Source organism: Megalobrama amblycephala, linkage group LG18, assembly GCF_018812025.1.
Source record: "Megalobrama amblycephala isolate DHTTF-2021 linkage group LG18, ASM1881202v1, whole genome shotgun sequence".
Taxonomy (NCBI): Eukaryota; Metazoa; Chordata; class Actinopteri; order Cypriniformes; family Xenocyprididae; genus Megalobrama; species Megalobrama amblycephala.
In genome coordinates this window covers 623,607-644,310 of record NC_063061.1, presented here as the reverse complement: position 1 = coordinate 644,310, position 20,704 = coordinate 623,607, and the positions used below count along the sequence as shown (strand labels likewise).

Here is a 20,704-nt window from a genome sequence, read left to right as displayed (position 1 = left end):
ACTATGGCGAAGGATTAATTCATGAATATAAATATTGTCTTCGGCCTAATTAATATTAATGAGCCAATCCTTCACCATATATGGAATGAATAATTCGGCAGCTGGCGACCGCCCACTTACCAACGTCTACCTTCCAGCCAATCAGTGAGGGGTGTTGGGCGAACGTCGCGGTGCGTGTTTAATATTCATGAGCCATGAAATCCCATAGTAGGATTTGAGAATACGGTGGGCTTTAATTAAATTAGAGTCGGTGAGCTGGGATAGGCTGGGAGTTCACTCGGTCCAGACTGCAGGAAATAAGACGTGGACTATAAACCCGCAGAAACGGATAGACAAACAAGCGAATGACTATAAATCGATGCGGAAAACTTTCTCAGATTATCTGCTGTGGCTCTGAACGTTATTGTTGATCTGTTTTTAGTCTGAGATTCTTACAACATGCCACGGCGGACTGTACAAGAAGTAACTGTTCAAGACGTGCAAAAGAGAAGAAACCCCAACAAACACTATGTAAGTTGACACCGATTGACATCCTTAAAGATTTTTAATGAACTTTTCCTACTGTTTTTTCTCCTAATGGAAGTGTTTAGGGATGTATTTTGAGAATGTTTCGCTGGTTGGTCTGAACAAAGAGGCTGGAGATGTGATCAGGAGGATCAAGTTACACATCAGCACAACACGCTAAAAGAGTTTCTATGTTACATGTATCTCTTTATTTCTGTGTTACTGTTGCAGAGCTTTAAACTCTTGAAGTGTCTCCTGACAGATGTGGGTTATAAGTTACCTATACTGCAGTAATAGAGTCAATCCAGATGTTTTCACATCTGCATAAATATAACAAAGACACTTAAGAGTCTATGACTGTATCAGAATGTAATTTTTTATTTAGATATTAAGTGTGTGTATATATATATACAACTAGAATATATAACTAGAATATATATTCTAATATAGGCCTATATATATATATATATATATATATATATATATATATATATATATATATATGCCTATATGTATATATATTAGTAGAAATGTGCTTTTTGTAAGTTTTGAGAGTGGTTTCCATCCATAACTTGAGTACTAACTCATTTTAAAGTACTTTGCTGAGCTGTTGTGATACCTCCATGTTTGTCCTGTTCACCACACCCTTAAAGTTCTGCACACCCCTAACCCCACTCCACAGCACTCTGAGGTCATTCTCTAGCCTGGGATCTGCTATTGAATGCTGTTTTGGCAGCTGTAGGTTCGGATTTTCCAGTCCAACAAAGGCAAAGTTGTGTGTATTTTAATTAATCTTTTGGAGATAAGAATAATAATAGTTGTTTTTTTTTCTTGTTAACTTAATGGAAGGGCATATGCTTTGCAGAACCTGGGTGAGCAGAATCCAGGAATGTAACGAGAGTTATAATAGGGATGCAATGATGCACTGACCATTTCGCATTTTTTGGCCTGATAATGTTTTATTATGCCAATAATTGTACTTTTTTGTGTTTTAACTCTTAAGACGACAAAATAAGCTTTTAAATAAGCGTCATTTAAAAGCTTACTTACACTGCATAATAGGCAATCTGACACTCTGTAAGCCTCTATAGCTCAAGGTTGTCAGTTTGATTTACCATGTTGTTATTTTCCCTAGATTTAGAGTTTTTTATTTCTGTGCTTTGAAACAGACCTGAACCTGTCAAATACATGCCCCAGTCATATTTCACTCCTCAATCTGAAGAAAGAAAGAAAGAAAGAAAGAAAGAAAGAAAGAAAGAAAGAAAGTAGCAAAAATGAAACCTCTAACAATATTTCAGTTGTAAAGTATTTATACATTATGGTTTTATTTGTTGTATTTCATTTTATTTATGCTAAAAATACATATGAAACATTGCATTACAATAATTTGTTTCCTATATTGTGGTAAAATGTCTTTGGCAATAGCTAATTAGAATTCCATATTGGGAATATTAATAATAATAATAATAATAATAATAATAATAATAAAAAGTTATTTTAGATTTGCTTTATTGTCAGGCAAATAATGTTTTGTTTTTTTTGGCATTTGACCTGGACATGTTTTCAAAAATTGAATGTAGATATGTAGATATCTAGATATCAATGTACAAAAACCCTGTAATTCATATAAAATGAAGAGTAAAATAGAGAAAATAATTGTTTAAACTGAACTAACTAAATTAAATACATTGTTTAACAATTAACTTATTGTACTTATTTATTTATGTGATTTTCAGGACCCATGAGGTATTAAGGACAGCTGTCAAACATTTTAAACACATTTCATCCACCTATTTTGGTTAATTTGTCTTCATTTTATCTTAGTCCAGAATAAGTAAAAAACAAAAAAAAAAACAGCGTTTGGGTTAAATGTTTGCCCAACCTGCTGGACAGTTTTATTTAACTCAACTATTGATTAAAAATGACTATATGGCTGGATTAAAGTTACCCAAAATAGGTTGGAGACACATAATTACTAGAGGCAACTGTAATAATCAAAAGGTGAACATTTATTAATAAGCTGTTTAATAAATGTTTATTATTTAATTATTATGTATTAAACGTATTAATAAATGTTCATTTATTAAACATATTAATGCATTTTAATTTCCAACCTATTTTGGGTTCATTTTAAGTGAGCAATACAGTAATTTTTAAACATTAGTTGAGTTAAATAAAACTACCCAGCAGACTGGGTCAAACATTTAACCCAACCGATGGGTCAAAACAACCAGTCGCTGGATTTGTCCGTTTTAACCCAACATTTTTTTTATTTAGTGTTACTCACATTTTACTAAGCTGCTTGCACCGCTAAAATAAAATCTATAACACAAGATAAAATTGAAATTTGTTTTGGTGTCATGAAAGAGTGATGGCAGTGACTATAGATGATCTCTCGCCTCGTGTCAACGGATTTCGCTAGTAAAACCGTTGGCATTATGAACATTAGACATAACATTCTAGCATAATATTCATCCAATTACACCGCTCTACTCTGAAGAGTCTGTAACACGTGTTTTCATATGTCAGAAGGAAAAATTAGTTCACCATCATCTGTCAGAAATAGGAAATGAATCCTGTTTGACCAGAAGCAGGAATAAAATGTATCCCTGGGGATTCAAGAAATGAATGAACAGAAGGGGGAAATCAAAAGCAGAGGCAGGGAAATCTCCCCACCCCCTGTCAAATCACACCCCACATGCATGCATTTGATTTGACTGTCATTTTAATCCATAGTGAATTCTAAGTCTACATTTTGCCAGTATATGTGTTCTCTGATAATCAAACCCATGACCTTCATTTGTTGGCAGCAGAAAGTGGTATGATATCCAGAGAAAAGTTAGACATATTGAAGTTATTTTAGTCTTACATTTTACATTTAATCATTTAGCAGACTCACAAATGAGGAGAACAATAGAAGAAATAGAAGCCAACAAAATGGCAACAATATGTTAAGTTTTTCTTTAATAAATAGAAAAGAAATAGAATATAAAGTGTTAATATTAATGGGTCAGTCTTATTTTCAGTTCTGTATTTGTGTCGCTGCCGTTTCCAGTTAGTATGAGTCAGTCATTTTAAAAATAATGAAGCAACTAGTTTTTACGTCATTCAGAACAAAACATCACATGAACACAACAGCTGCCCATGTGCAATGCCAACAGCTGGGATAGTGTGAGTTGTGTACAATCTGATGGCATCCTCAGTAGTGTTTATCTGAACAGCATGATCCAGGAAGCCAGAATCTAAATGTGATCCAGGTTTCAGTGTTGTGAAACGTCAATGTAGACATCAGTTATCCTGAGAAAATCCTTTGATGGTGTTGCTCTCTCGGTAGAATGCAGCGTAAGAAAGCAAGTCGATTACTATAAACATCATTAATAGCATGCAGCACACGCTTTATAAAACACTGGACTGAGTTACTGATGCTGATCAATAAAGGACCCTTGATTTGAGATGTGTGGGAAATCAACATTACATTCTTAGAAATAATAAAGCAATGCTATATTGCACAAAGAAGCAGGTCATTGGTGAAGGCAGGCCTTCTTTCCTATGAAAATAATATTCTGGAGATGTGATCAGGAGGCTCAGGATACCTATCTAAAAGAGTTTCTATTTGACATTTATCTCTTTATTTCTGAGTATTAAACACTTAAAGTGTCCGGTAGAGGTCGACCAATATTGGATTTTACCGATACTGATAACTAAGTTGGGCAGTCCCTGCTGATAACCAATTAATTAACAGATAGTTCAAACTAATACTGAGTCAAAACAACATTCAAAGTAAAACAGTGCTGAAGTTTATTACAAGAATAAACAGTATTGACTGAACTGTAGCTGCGTTTCCACCGCAGGAACTTTCCCCAGGAACTAGGGACTTTGTGATGGTACTCAGTGTATTTCGATCGCATGAACCAGGGTCTAAATAAAGTTCTGGGTAAAATTTCCCCCTCAGAAAGTCCCTGCTCAGGAGGTAGTACTTTTCAAAGTTTAGGAACTTTTGGGGGTGGGACTTGGGCGCTGAACATGATGATTGGCTACGTTCACGCTGCATTTTGATTGGTTGACTCCACATAGCATTTTTTTTTCAACCACCATTTTTAAAAGTCTATTGCGGTGCGTGCAGTAAGAGTTGTTTGCTATTCGAATCAGCAATGGAGTTTAAAAAATACTGGCGACGAGGTTAGCCTTTATTAAGTTTATATGCTGAGGATGAAATCCAGCAGGAACTGGAAAGTTGCACGCAGTCCTACGTCACGGGACTAATCTTCATGGTACTTTAGACCGTGAAGAAAAAAAATTCCTGGGACAAATCTTTCAGGGTAACTTCGGTGGAAACGAGGCTTATGAAAATGTATTGTACTTTGTTAAAAATATAAATATGAATATATATATTAACTATAAAAAAGCTATCCAAACTGAACCAAAAAAGTAACACTCCAAAGAACATAAATAAAAATAGATATATCCAAAATGAATTAAATAACACAACAAAATATGATTGTGTGTGAAACATGTAACATTTAACAGGTTCTGTTATGCAATGGAACAAAGGTGTATAATGTAAGCACCACCATAACAAGAATAGCAATGCACAGTGAGGGATTTATAAGATTATTTATGTCAAATATCATAGATTATGATATTTGACCATTTGTATGTCAATCATTGCAATTTCGAGAGTGAATATAATCACTTAAATAATCACTTAAAAGCTGTCACATATCAGTCTGTCGCTGAAAGATTGTGTATTTCAGTTATCTTTAGTCAGATGCGTTTTGTGACTGTGCCTCAGATGCAATTTAACTGAAACTGTGTCTGTAAAGGTGTGAACCAAATGGTCCATACAATTAGAATAACAAAGGAAGAGCATTCCTCAGGAACTTCTTGTAGATTGCAGGATCTCCAGTGGGAGGTGCTAACAGTATTTATTGTTTGTAGCCCTTTTGTCTTCAGGTATAAAGTCCTGTACCACAGACAGAACTTTGGGAGAAGTTAAGATTCTTAGAAGTGCTAATAGTCTTGAAGGCCAACATGCTAACATCGCATGTGCTACACTACTACCTTCAATAAATTGTTCTCCTCACAAGAACTTACTTATTTTAAAATCCAATACATTGGTGAGCCACTCAAACAACTGCTCAGCCAAATACAGAAAAATCTAACTATTGCGATCTCACAAAGTTCTGTTATAATCAATGAAGCTGTCTAGACTGCACAGTGAATCTTGTTTACGTCGTGTCTACACTTGTTTAGATATGTCTGCGTTTGTTATAATACGAGGATTTACGAGCGTGCGGAACTCGACACTGGACAAAATCTCCAGCGTTTTGAGTAGTGTGTGGATTTTGACTAACTTAAACACCTCTGATTGGCCATTGTGTTCAAGAGATCAACAGAATATGTCTCTGATTGGCTACACTGCTCAAAGCTGTAAAAACACGTACAAACCCGATTCCAAAAAAGTTGGGACACTGTACAAATTTTTAATAAAAACAGAATGCAATGATGTGGAAGTTTAAAATTTCAATATTTTATTCAGAATACAACATAGATGACATATCAAATGTTTAAACTGAGAAAATGCATCATTTTAAGGGAAAAATAAGTTGATTTTAAATTTCATGGCATCAACACATCTCAAAAAAGTTGGGACAAGGCCATGTTTACCACTGTGTGGCATCCCCTCTTCTTTTTATAACAGTCTGCAAACGTCTGGGGACTGAGGAGACAAGTTGCTCAAGTTTAGGAATAGGAATGTTGTCCCATTCTTGTCTAATACAGGCTTCTAGTTGCTCAACTGTCTTAGGTCTTCTTTGTCGCATCTTCCTCTTTATGATGCGCTAAATGTTTTCCATGGGTGAAAGATCTGGACTGCAGGCTGGCCATTTCAGTACCCGGATCCTTCTTCTACGCAGCCATGATGTTGTTATTGATGCAGTATCTGGCATTGTCATGTTGGAAAATGCAAGGTCTTCCCTGAAAGAGACGACGTCTGGATGGGAGCATATGTTGTTCTAGAACTTGGATATACCTTTCAGCATTGACGGTGCCTTTCCAGAAGTGTAAGCTGCCCATGCCACACGCACTCATGCAACCCCATACCATCAGAGATGCAGGCTCCTGAACTGAGCGCTGATAACAACTTGGGTTTCCTTGTCCTCTTTAGTCCGGATGACATGGCGTTCCAGTTTTCCGAAAAGAACTTCAAATTTTGATTCTTCTGACCACAGAACAGTTTTCCACTTTGCCACAGTCCATTTTAAATGAGCCTATAGAGTTTTAGCCGGCAACGGCGAACAGTGGATTGTGTTCACCGACAATGTTTTCTGGAAGTATTCCTGAGCCCATGTTGTGATTTCCTTTACAGTAGCATTCCTGTATGTGATGCAGTGCCGTCTAAGGGCCCGAAGATCACGGCCTCCAGTATGGTTTTCCGGCCTTGACCCTTACGCACAGAGATTGTTCCAGATTCTCTGAATCTTTGGATGATATTATGCACTGTAGATGATGATAACTTCAAACTCTTTGCAATTTTTCTCTGAGAAACTCCTTTCTGATATTGCTCCACTATTTTTGGCCGCAGCATTGGGGGAATTGGTGATCCTCTGCCCATCTTGACTTCTGAGAGACACTGCCACTCTGAGAGGCTCTTTTTATACCCAATAATGTTGCCAATTGACCTAATAAGTTGCAAATTGGTCCTCCAGCCATTCCTTATATGTACATTTAACTTTTCCGGCCTATTATTGCTACCTGTCCCAACTTTTTTGTAATGTGTAGCTCTCATGAAATCCAAATGAGCCAATATTTGGCATGACATTTCAAAATGTCTCACTTTCAACATTTGATATGTTATCTATATTCCATTGTGAATTAAATAGAAGTTTATGAGATTTGTAAATTATTGCATTCCTTTTTTATTCACAATTTCTACAGTGTCCCAACTTTTTGGAATCGGGTTTGTAAATAGAAACCTTTGACGCTATTCAGAGAACCGGGCCTGACTAGGACCATAATGTTGAAATTGTAGGTATATGTATATACAGATTTTCTTGCTCTCTTTTAGAGAACATTATTATTATCTAGTCAAAATAAGAAAATATGTGTTACAGTGAGGATATTTTTTTAATCGAAACCATAGCTGCATGAACATATTAATTGGCATTCTTACATTACTAGCTTTAAATAAGCAACTTAGTTGGCTAATGAATGCATAAACATGCCCAGCTGGATATAAACTAATGCAAATAGACCGTAACGGACGTGTATATGACCGTTGCACTTGCATCTTGCGTCTTTTGCATGATTTGGCATTGTAAAAATGCGGCGCTCAAGTTCAAATCAGTTCAACTTTTAAAAATGCTTTTTTCTGTATTCCACTGCCCGATTTTCATGTTTTTGAAAGCAAAAATGCTTTCTGTGTGAATGACCTGGAACACGGGTTGCCTTGTGCACAGCTATGGCATACGACAAAGCCTATTGCTCCTACATAAGTTTATTTTTATCAGTTCTTTTGTCTTTGGGTCGTTATATTTCTCACATATTTCTGCTCATTCTAAATCAGATACAGATAAAGTAGCACAGTAAAGATTACATTCATACGTATGCATTAGTGAGAGAGCGATTGCATGTGAATTCCACCTGGCAGCGTCTCTCTACTGATAGTGAAGCTGTGGGTTTTAGTTACTAAGAAATATATGCTATAACTTTTCATTATCTAAGCTATTTCATTGATAAATCACAGAACAGTGTTGACAATAATGATTCTGTATGCACACAATCTATCTGCACGTGAACAAAATGGATAAAGCATGTGAATCTCCCTCAACTAGGGTTGTGACGGTGAGGAAATTTTGCCACCAGTTAATCAACGTGCGACAACAACCGGTAACACCCGTATCACCGGAATTGGGGGGATGGGGGGTTCCCTCTTTTGCACCTTGCTTTTAAATCTCTAATTTGAAAGCAAAAGTAAAATATGCACGGCTACACGGGCATTCATCACGGTGCATAGCGTTTTCAATTAATTCATATGGAAGTTGAGCTTAACAGTAGACACGCACCGTTATGAATGCCTGTGCGGCCATGCGTATTTTACTTTTGCTTTCAAATTAGCGCCAATTCGGGGGCGGCAATTGCTTGAATGGTGGGTTATTATTCTTAATGAAAAACACAATAACTAGAAAGCACAACTAATCCTTTGCAGGTTCCCTGGGTTTAAATCCAAAATATTGCAAAAATCTTCTGCCATCGTCTTGTCAGTCAGCTCCTCACTCTTGTAATGAATGAAATCTGTTTCCTGCTGCTGATCTGTGTTGCGACTCTCGTTCGGCTCACGCTGAATTGAGCAGATGCATTCAGTTTGTAATTGCAGTGTCTGTTTTCTACCTGAACTAAATGATTTTTATTAAATCATGCCACGGTGGGCAAGTGATGTAACCGGTGTTGCGGTTGAACATCGGTAACACCATCAAAACTGACTATCGCAGCAAGCCTAACCTCAACATGGCAAAAACTAATTAATAAAGAGGTCTCACTGTATGTTTAACAGAAGAAGTCTATCACTTTAATATTATAATTTAACTTTTAGCAAGCTGTTATTAAATGATGAGCTTCTAGGTGGTGATCGGGGTTACATTAAAGTTCGACTGAAAAATAAAAATTCAGTCATGATGTTGTTTTGAAACTGAATGACTTTCTTTTTTCTGTGCAACACAAAAGGAGAGATTATAAAGAATTGCACTGGTTGCTGTTTTCTGTGCAATTGCTGTTTTCTATGCAAAGTGTTGATGAAGGGACTGCACCTTAAAAAGCTTCAAAAGGATTATAAAAATACCATGAAAGTATCATTAAAGTGAAAGTATAATCTTCTGTCTTTTGGAGCCAAACAATGTCTTTGTATGAGGAATAGATTAAAATTCAGTCATTATCAAATGATAAAGTTTTCTTCCAGTTGGATGCATCCAAAATTTAAATCAACGAGTGAATTAGTCTGATTCATGAACAAATCATTTAGATTTGGGTCACACCAAGGGCAATTTCAGTGTGTGATGGCTTAGTTTTAGTCAAAGCTGTCATATGGCTTCAGATGGAATGTAGTGCACAGGTCATTAGAGACACTTTTAGGATGCATTCATGATGCTTCTGCATCTTTTTAAAGCTTGAAAGCTCCAGTCCCCATTCATCAAAGTTGCATGAAAAAGAGACCAAAGTACTGGTTACTTGTACAAGTTTGAAACTATGAGGGTCAGAAATTTTCATTTTCATTGTTGGATGAACTAACCTTTAACCAATGAACTGTAAATGTGGGTTAACTCTCATTTTCTTTCTTTTTTTTACTGTAGGTTTACATTATCAAAGTGGCTTGGTCTGATGGCAGCACTGAGATCATTTTCAGGCGCTACAGTAAATTTTTCGACCTTCAGGTGAGTTTTAGACTAGTTACAGTATACTAATGTGATAATAAATTTGTGAATGAAAATATTAGCATCCTTTTTGCTGACATTAGGCATAATGCAGAACTTAAACAGTGTGGCTGTTCTTTGCCATGGAACCTTGATGAAGTGATGCCAAACCTTAAGTTTGATGTCATGTGCAGAACTAAAAGCTTATTAGTTGGAGAGATCAACATGGATTTCACTGATGGCCACAGAATTGCTGAAGTTTATGTGGCAGGAATTAGATGGTTCAGTGGTGCAACAGGAAAAGTCATCATATTCATGGCTCCGAGTGTGTAGAAACTCACTTAAGATATAGGTTGCTTTGAGTAGACCTCTGTGACTAGGCTGGTGACTACATTTTTTTTCTTGTTCGAGAAGCCGGTTTATTAGGATATATGTCACAACAGGGAAGAAAAGTCTATTGCATCTTCCAATTCCGACTTTAATAAACTGTTAATAAATTATATGTTTTGATAATTTCAATTAATTAAACGTTAATTAGACAAAAAAGAGGAGGGTTTCATTGGGCCTTACAGTGATTGTGATTCTGAATGTTTTGATTCATGAGGAACTTCATGAGTTGTGCAATGGCATCTTCATGCGTGCGTTTCCCGAAAGCGTCGTAAGTCAACTATGGTCGTAAGTCCCATTGAACTCTATTAGTGACGACGGAACTTGTGACCATAGTTCGCTTTGGGAAATGCACCCCAGGTTCACAATGTTCTGGAAATAATGCTGTAAAAGCACTAATTTTCTGATGTTCAACCAACATTGCATAAATATTTGAAACTACACGTGAGCACACTGGTCATTCATATTTGTCTGTTTGGTTATAAATTATCAAATGAAGTAGTAACACAAATTAATAAATCAGAATGGAACAGACTATTGTTAGGGCCCGAGCACCAATGGTGTGAGGACCCTATTGTAATAGCTCAGTCAATTCTTCTTCTTCAAAATGAATCGCATTTTTGAGGGCCTAAACATGCTTAAAAACTCATGAAACTTTGCACATGTGTCAGAAGTAGTGAAAATTTACGCCTGGTAAGGGTTTCAGAATTAGGTGTGGCAAAATGGCTCGATAGCGCCACCTACAAAATTTCAACTAAGCGCCCTTTGCGCTATGTTTCACATACAGGTATGAAATTCGGCAGACACGTGTAACAGCCCAATACCTACAAAAAAGTCACTAGGTGCAAAATCTGTAAACCTAACAGGAAGTGAGATATTTTGAGTTTTCTCTGCAAAATTTTTGCACTTTTTGCCATTTCCAGACGTTGTACTTTAACAAACTCCTCCTAGAGATTTTATCCGATAAACATCATATTTGGTCAGTCTAGTTTAAAGGCGTTTGCGATGTTAAATTGCAAAGATCTTGAGTTTTCGTTGAAGGGCATGTCCGTGACGGCCTGACAAAGTTCGATGTTTTGCCATGAAACAGGAAGCTGTTGTAAGTCAGGCATATAGTGTCCGATCTGCCCCAAACTTCACATGTGTGATAAGAGTCCTGGCCTAATCTACATGGCAATATTCAGTTAGCCATAGCGCCACCTGCTGGCAACAGGAAATGGCATACTTTACACTGTAATTCACTCCCAGAAACACATTTAAACATGCCATGAAGTACCAAACATGCTAGAAACACGTTAAATCATGCAACACTTGGCTAAGTGCTAAAGTATGCAATTAACGCCATGAAAAAGGAAGTTGTTGTAACTCAGGCATACGATGTCCGATCTGCTCCAAACTTCACGTTTGATAATAGTCCTGGCCTAAAGACATCTACATGGCAATATGCATTAATATTCAAAGCGCCACCTGTTGGAAGCAGGAAGTGTGGCACGTCAAAATGACTTTGCCATATTTTTCCTGTATTTACTTGCTTACATGCATGTCGCTCACTATTCACTGTTTTCCTAAGGCCGCCGGGTGGTGGCGGCCCCGGGTGCGAAGGCCCTTTCATGGCTTCTTGCAGGTTTTATTTTAGTTGTATTTCTGCTTTCTGGAGAAGTGCTACTTTTGCTTTTCAGTTTAAGTAAGCCTCTGACACTTTCAGATAATTTAACATCACAGCAATTTACTATAACCAGACTTCATAATCTTGCCTTTATATTATATTTATATAATTTATATCTTATTTTTTTAAGTCTCTTTCATTAAAACATTTATCTAATTTGAATTTAAATGAATAGTCTTTAAAACAACATCTCTTGACAGAGAGGCTAAGTTCAATGTCCAAAGACTGCACTTGTACATGATTAATACAATAATACTAAAATAGCTCAGATGGAATAATAATAAAAAAAATATTGTCTTTTGAAATGATATTGAATTGACATTGAATCTTCATTTGGAGGCTTTTCTTAGCAAATATTGATTTAAAAGTTTATATCTAAAAAATAATATTTTATAAGTTATTCAGTTTAAATATGTAAACTGAATAACTTACAAAATATAATTTTTTAGATATAAACTGTTGACAGCCCTAATCTGTTGACAGCCCTAATTATGATGAATGTGAAATCAAGATCAGGAGGTTATTAACAGTATGACTTAAGGTAGTGAGTCATTCTTGAGAGTGAGGTCACCAGTTTAATGCCTAATATAAATTACACGCAGATCAAAGGACCAAACTTCAAGGCTTGCAAGAACACAAATTCATCTGAACTTCTTGTCTGATGGTGTACAGTTGTGCTGACTCTTCTTCCCTCAAACTATAGCAGCCAAAAACTTGCAAACTGTTTATAACGGAAACCAACTATTATTAGAATAGCACTCAGCACAACTGAAACTATTCACTAAATTTGTACAATTTGTCAGAAATTCCCACTGTGAGGTGTGCCACAGCTTCCTGATGTTACAGGATCTTTTCTCTGCTGAGCAGTTCCACAGAAATGTGAACCATACCATGGAAAAAAAAAATTCAGGTTTTTAGCAAATGAACAAATGCCCTTCAAATAGCTCATTCATAGGTCTAAAAATGTAAACTGTAGCGGCATAATTGATTTATTTTTTATATTGTAATATTTATAACTAGATAAAAAAGTTTGAAGACAAACTTTAAGTTGGCTTGAAAAAGGCGGTCCAGAAAGTTTGAAGTAGTTTTAAAAGTTTAAGTTTGAGTTGTTGCTATGCGGTTGCTAGGGTACTCGGGGTGGTTGCTAAGGTGTTGCTATGCGGTTGCTAGGGTACTCAGGGTGGTTGCTAAGGTGTTGCTATGCAGTTGCTAGTGTACTCGGGGTGGTTGCAAAGGTGTTGCTATGCAGTTGCTAGGGTACTCGGGGTGGTTGCTAGGGTGTTGCTATGCAGTTGCTAGGGTACTCTGGGTGGTTGTTAAGGTGTTCCTATGCGGTAGCTAGGGTACTCGGGGTGGTTGCTAAGGTGTAGCTATGCAGTTGCTAAGTGCAAGTGGTGTTTTTTTCATTTTTGAATATAAAGAAATAGTTGTCATTCACTTCCATGGACTGACTTATATTTTGGTAACACTTTATAATAAGTATACAGTGACAATAATAAAGTGCTTACAAATCATTAACAAACTATTCGTTTATATTTAATTCATAGTTACGATACTGTAGCCTCTATATTGTTGATATATTAATAGACTATATACAAATAGTGAATTCTTTATTCATTGTCACTGTAATTAACACAATTATTGTTTTTTAATTAGCTCGTAGTAAAGGAATTGTTAATTGGTTATTAGGAATAAATAGCTCTCACTTTACGCCTATGGGGACTATCCATAGGCGTAATGGCTTTTATACTCTACAGACTGTTTATTCTATTCTCTTACACTAACTCTACCCCTCTACCCATCGAAGAAAACAAAAATCCCCCATTTCTCTCACTGTCTGCCACTTTTCTTTCTTCTATGAAGAAGCGAGAGTTGTTGAGGAACTCTAGTGCTGATGCAGCACATAGCAGCAGTGAGGCAGGGCATACAGAGAGTAAATACGACAACCACTAACGCATTTCAATAGTGAATCAGATCTTATGACACAGTCGTCTGAATGTGGTTATGCTGTTTCAGTTTTTTTTTTTTAGAGGGGGTTTAGAGATTTGAGAATCTCTTTGCAAATGGTGGAACACACCCCTTTAATTCATACCTCCATTTTTTTGGATTGCGAGTTTTAACTAGTATTTGATTAATGGCATCACGTGAAGTTAATCTTTCATAACATAATTTGATCAGATAATATCAATCTGTGCTCTCTAAATTCTTGTTCAGGATAAACAGAGCTAGCCCTTTTGAAAAAATAAGTACACTTTAGCATACTTTTAAAAAGAGTTTACTTATTACAGAATTAAAATGCTTTAATTTTCTTAAGTGCAAATTGAATGTATTGTTTTCGGAGATTCAGCTGCATGCTATTTACAATTAAATGAAAATCTATTATAGTATACAATTAGTTCCACTCAGTCCACTCAAGTAGTACATGTATTTCATAATTACTTCCATTGTCTTTGAAATATGGTTAAAGTATGTACTGACGAATGTACTGGCAAGCATTCAGGGTAAACTAAAATATACTAAAAATATATAATAGGTACGTACTATGAAAGTACAATATAAACTAGAAAGTATATAAATCCTGCAGCCATGTATCATGCATGTAAATATTTGTAATGATCAAGTTTTTGTACAATTAAAACAAAAATGCACACACAATATAGTTAAAATTAAACACACATCAAAATAAGTGGATTTTGAAACATGACAAAAGATTATGTTTCTTTCTTAAGGTTCTTTAAAAGGTTCTTTAAAGTATTTTTTTTTTTTATTTGACATTACAATGTGCTCTTTTTAAAAATGCACTTGTGTGTTATGAAGTGTAGGGTATTTTAGTGTCCTTGTTACACTACCTGTGCTTACTAGTAATAATAATTTACGCATAAATACATGCACCTAACCCTAAACCAAACCAAACTCTAACCCTATAGTAAATACAAATAAATACAATGTAAATTTAAAATAAACTTTAAAGGTGCCATCGAACGTTTTTTTTACAAGATGTAATATAAGTCTAAGGTGTCCCCTGAATGTGTCTGTGAACTTTCAGCTTAAAATACCCCATAGATTTTTTTTTTATTCATTTTTTTAACTGCCTATTTTGGGGCATAATTAGAAATGCGCCGATTCATGTTGCGGCCCCTTTAAATCCTCATGCTCCCCGCCCATGGAGCTCGCGCTTGCCTTGAACAGTGCATAAACAAAGTTTACACAGCTAATATAACCCTCAAATGGATCTTTACAAAGTGTTCATCATGCATTCGGCATGCATGAGTCGGATTATGTGAGTATTGTATACTGTTATATTGTTTACATTTGATTCTGAATGAATTTAAGGCTATGCTCCGTGGCTAAAGCTAACATTACACACTGTTGGAGAGATTTATAAAGAATGAAGTTGTGTTTATGAATTATACAGACTGCAAGTGTTTAATAATGAAAATAGCGACGGCTCTCTTGTCTCGGTGAATACAATTATACAAAGTTACGATGGTAACTTTAACCACATTTAACAGTACATTAGCAACATGCTAATGAAACATTTAGAAAGATAATTTACAAATATCACTAAAAATATCATGATATCGTGGATCGTGTCAGTTATTATTGCTCCATCTGCCATTTTTCGCTATTGTTCTTGCTTGCTTACCATAGTCTGATGATTCAGCTGTGCACAGATCCAGACTTTAATACTGACTGCCCTTGTCTAATGCCTTGAACATGAGCTGGCATATGCAAATATTGGGGACGTACATATTAATGATCCCGACTGTTATGTAACAGTCGGTGTTATGTTGAGATTCGCCTGTTCTTCAGTGTTTTTTTTTAAACAAATGACATTTACATAAGAAGGAGGAAGCAATGGAGTTTGAGACTCACTGTATGTCATTTCCATGTACTGAACTCTTGTTATTCAACTATGCCGAGGTAAATTCAATTTTTTTATTCTAGGGCACCTTTAAAAGGTTTTTTAAAGTATTTTTTTTTATTTGACATTACAATGTGCTCTTTTTAAAAATGTACTTGTGTGTTAAGAAGTGTAGGGTATTTTAGTGTCCTTGTTACACATTAATTTAAATACACATTCTTACTAATAATAATAATTTACACATAAATACACGCACCTAAACCAAACCAAACCCTAACCCTATAGTAAATACAAATAAATACAATGTTAATTAATATTACTTAGTACTTATTACTTAGTACTAACTGTAACAAGGACACCTTAAAATAAAGTGTAATCAAACATAGTCATGAAAGTTTACTCTCTTTAAATACACATTTAACAAGTGGCCTTTTTTTTCCTACAATCTACAATTACATTTTTTTTTTTTTTTTTAATGTACTCTTAAGATTTAAAGTACACAAGTGCACATTGAATACAATTAAGTGCACTTCTTTTTCACAAAGGACACTAGCAGTGAAAAGCGTGAACAATAGTATAAACATTATAAAATGCCACAAATAGAAGTAATGTTATTATGCTGTGAACAAAAACTTTAAAACTAAAAACTATAGTATATTTGAGCTGCAAATTATCCTAGATTCCAGCTCTGCAAAATCTGGACACCCTTTCAACCAACCAGATTTGTAAAGATATTCATATGTAGACAAGTTATATTTGCCTGCAAAACTCATTTGAAAGCAAGTTTTTGAGATCACGATAAACATAAATTCAGCTGCATGTCAGCAGCTTACTTGTCCAAACAGCTCAAGTGTTGTTGAACACAAGCTCAGGCGTGGCTCTCAGACATATGGATGTGATTAGCATATGTGAACTCCAGAGAGACGTATATCTGTTCATCACATCAGATATAGATGGCTGTCATGTGGGCAGGGTTTTTCTCTTTGCTCAGCAGTGGAAGAACTGATCGTATGGATTTATCATAAAGGAATTTCAACTCCTGCTATAAACAACATTTACTGGAGTCATGTTCTTGGCAGCTTTTGTTTGTTCTCTTCTCAGTTCCTCACATCCACTACTGTTACTCTGAGGCAGAGTAAACAGAGTCTCATTCACTAATAATAATGCAAATTATTCATATTTATATGCAGAGGACAACTTCTCACAAAAATAAATGAGCATAATTCACAACATGTACGCACATGAATTTGCTCTTAAAAGGATAGATCACCCAAAAATGAACATTATCCTATGATTTACTCACCATCAAGCCATCCTAGGTGTATATTTTTCTTACAAAAACCCATTGCTTCTCTTCAGAAGGCCTTTATTAACCCCCTGGAGCCGTGGGTGTGGGGTGGAGGCTTCAAAACAGGCTCCCCATTCACTACCATTATAAAGCTTGGAAGAGCCAGGATATTTTTAAATATCTGAAAGAAGGAAGAAGATAGTCATATACACCTTGGATGGCTTGAGGGTGAGCAAATCATGGGATAATTTCCATTTTTGGGTGAACTGTCCCTTTAACCTTATTCTAATGTTAATTAATTTGGAGTATTCTGATTGCACAAGGTTATTAATTTGCATAAAACACGACCCAAACCATCTCCAGATAAGGGTTTTACGCACAAACTCTCGTCACTCTCAGCAAACAGATGATGCTCTCTGAAGAAGCTCATTTGCTTGAGAGCAAGAACCTCGAGCAATGCTGAGTGTACCATCCTCAAAAAAACAAAAACACAATAAAACGCCATTTATACAGACCCAGATTACAGACCTCTGATACCAGCTGTACATGCATGTTATGCAGAGGACCTTCACAGCTCAAGCTATAATGCAACTTTTCCTGTCTGTAAGGCCACCCCGAGTACATAATATTTACATACATGTGGTTTCAGTTGTTCCTTCCTTTTTTCCCTGGCAATTTATATTATATTTTAATATGAAAGTTGTTGATGAATCATGATTTGTTGGTGGAAATGTTCATACACAGACTTCTTGCACAAATTTGTATTTATGCACAGTTAGTGTCAACTACTACTAAGACCTACTGTCTTAGTAGTAGTTGGTTCACCCAGAGTCATGATTTTCCCACTCTCTTGTCATTCCAAACCTGTTTGACTTTCCTTCTTTTGTGCACCACAACATTAGGTATTTTGCAAAATGTAAACACTGCTTACTTCCAAAAAGAGAGAGAGAGAGGAATGGAATGAAAGTGTCAAAAATAGTCTGAAAATAACACTGTAGTTTGGGGAACAATTCTCACTTTTAACTAGTTGCTTATTAGCTTGCTTGGGATATAGCTTAGGATATTAGTACTTATAAAGCACATATTAATTCCTTATTCTGCATGACCTTATTCTACATTCTTAATCCTGCCAAATACCTGAACGTAAATGCTACAACATCTACCTTACAAACTATTAATAAGCAGTAAATTAGGCGTTTATTGAGGCAAAAGTCATAGTTAGTAGTGAATATGTGTTCCCCATTCCAAAGTGTTACCAAATCGTCTATATGATACAATTATATTTAAGCCAAGGTTAACTGAAAGCTCTTTGCAGTAGTTCGACAATTTTATTTGTGCTTCCATGTACCATCATTGACATAAATCTTGGCTTGATGTGTCTCAACCATAGACTGTAAAAAAATACCATAGACTGTAAAGTTTTGACGCGTAAATGAGGCCACGGCCATCTTGGCTGCACGTGACCGCACGTCACTCCCGGATAACTGAAAATGGGCAAAGAGGCGGGATGTAGTTGAAGCCCATGCGACTTGTTGCTGAAACCACGCCCGCCTAGCATATCTATCTTAGATACTATCTAAAATATTAATAAAGATAACAATACCATTAGAAAGTACTAAAGTTTAACTGTCAATCTACGGTGATTTTTAAGATAACATTATAACGTTAGATGCTCTAACACCAGTAGGCTAATTAATTTGTGTGGGGTGTGCAAATAACACAAAAAATCAACTGGGACTTCATACCTTTAATGAAAAAGAGATCGCGAGATGAATCCAATCCGTTTCACTTGGGTAAAATGTCCATTTCAAACATAAAAAAACCTACTTTTTGTTCATGAAAGCGTTAAATCCATGAAATCTTTATATATTATCCATCGTTTGCATTACATATCTAAGGAATGATTTGCTCTCCATCATCGTTCTTCAAGAAAGGATGCAATATAAGCATCGTTTATAATCTAAAACTCTATACGTACAGTACCAGATATCTGTAAAACTCTCAAATGTTCTCTCAAACTAATGAGCACGTGTCCAAAGTATAATTTTTCAAAATAGTGCAGCAGTTTTAGTTATAATATCCAAGCAGTGCTGTCGGAGTTGTATATCCTCCTGGTATTGTCATTGTAGTAAATCTCAGGAACAAAACTTTTAGCCAATGCCACGACGATCCAACAACGTGTGTTCCGCATGCGAGCACATGTACACAGACTGACATCTGTCTCAAGTATGCAGCAAGCCATATATTGTATAAAATAATCCAGAAAAAGGCAAAAATACGGCTGAGATGCCAAATTCAGTGGCTGGAATTAGCTGAGGTAACATGACGGCTCATAGACAGCAGCACCAATCCACCTGTCACTCAAGTGACCACGCCCTTAACCCTCTGGAGTCTGAGGCTGATTTGGGGCTTGGAGAAGTTTTGACATGCCCTGACATTTGTGCTTTTTTCAGTTGTTCGTAAACATATAAATGACAAAAGTGTCATTACACTGTATTCAGCACAAAGTAGGCTACAATAATATGTGAGGAACATGTATGTACATGTTTGTATTTTTGAAGGAATAATGTTTATGCGTGGTTATTGAAAAAACAAAAAACTTAAGTCACTGAAATAAGGCCAAAAAAAGTATATTAAATCTGTGTTCACAAGACTTTTGGGTATTGGAGGTTGTAGACTAGAGTTTTTGCTTCAGAATTATGTAAAAATTATGCTGCCTACTCCTTCATATAAAACAATATATTGATTTAGTTTTTGTAAGACACTTTTTGTCAAGAAACACAGTATGCGTGGAGGCGTGAATCTGCATGAATAATGGGCCATTTACACCTGAGAAGACAAAAGAATCACATAATAATGACCTGAAATGACTTGCATATTAATGAGGCCTTTCAGTCAGGTAGGCTGTGAAAAAAACCCTCTGTAATAATGTCTCAGCTCATCATAAACAGCAATACTGTGAAATATTATTACAATTTAAAATAATGGTATTCTATTATATTCTTTAAAATAAAATGTATTTCTGTGATGCAAAGTGTCTGAACAATTATGTTACCTCTATGGCATTTCATATAGGCTTTTAGCTTAAAAGCATGCACATTTGGAGAAATATTGATGGATTCTTATATATTTTCTATACTGAGAAGTAATATTTATTGTCATCACTATGAGTGCTGGATACTGTTTTTTCAATTCATACTTGCAGCCGGAGGGCGCTCTCTGTACACCTTTAGTCCACAAATTATTCTAAAGAAGAAGAGGACATTTCAGGAATGGTGTTTTTAATTCATACTTGCAGCCGGAGGGCGCTCTCTGTACACCTTTAGGCCACAAATTCATATAAAGAAGAAAAGGAACTAGGAACTAACGGCATGTCTTCTAGAGATCGCTAACCATTGCTTTAACATCCAAATAAACACTTTTCAAGACAATAAATACACGATTGAGACGATGAATACATGTATTGAATTTGCGTCTGAATATCGCTGGCTCCGTGGGCGTGGCCACATTAGCAGATAATGAGCTGAATCACAGACTTCTGACATGGCTCTCTTTTCATACAGATTACATAAACACAGAATGTTTGTTTT

At 35.8% G+C, this 20,704-nt stretch overlaps 1 protein-coding gene across 2 annotated transcripts in view; it reads left to right on the top strand.

Moving 5' to 3' along the window:
* Positions 1–217: 217 nt before the first annotated feature.
* The window catches only part of sh3pxd2b (SH3 and PX domains 2B), a 58,335-nt gene continuing 37,848 nt past the window's right edge, over positions 218–20,704 (top strand). For both annotated transcript variants that reach the window (XM_048165287.1, XM_048165286.1), the window contains exons 1-2: positions 218–510; positions 9,849–9,929. In XM_048165287.1, the coding sequence (XP_048021244.1) occupies positions 439–510; positions 9,849–9,929 (153 nt within the window). In that variant the 5' untranslated portion in view covers positions 218–438. The remainder of the gene's footprint in view (positions 511–9,848; positions 9,930–20,704) is intronic.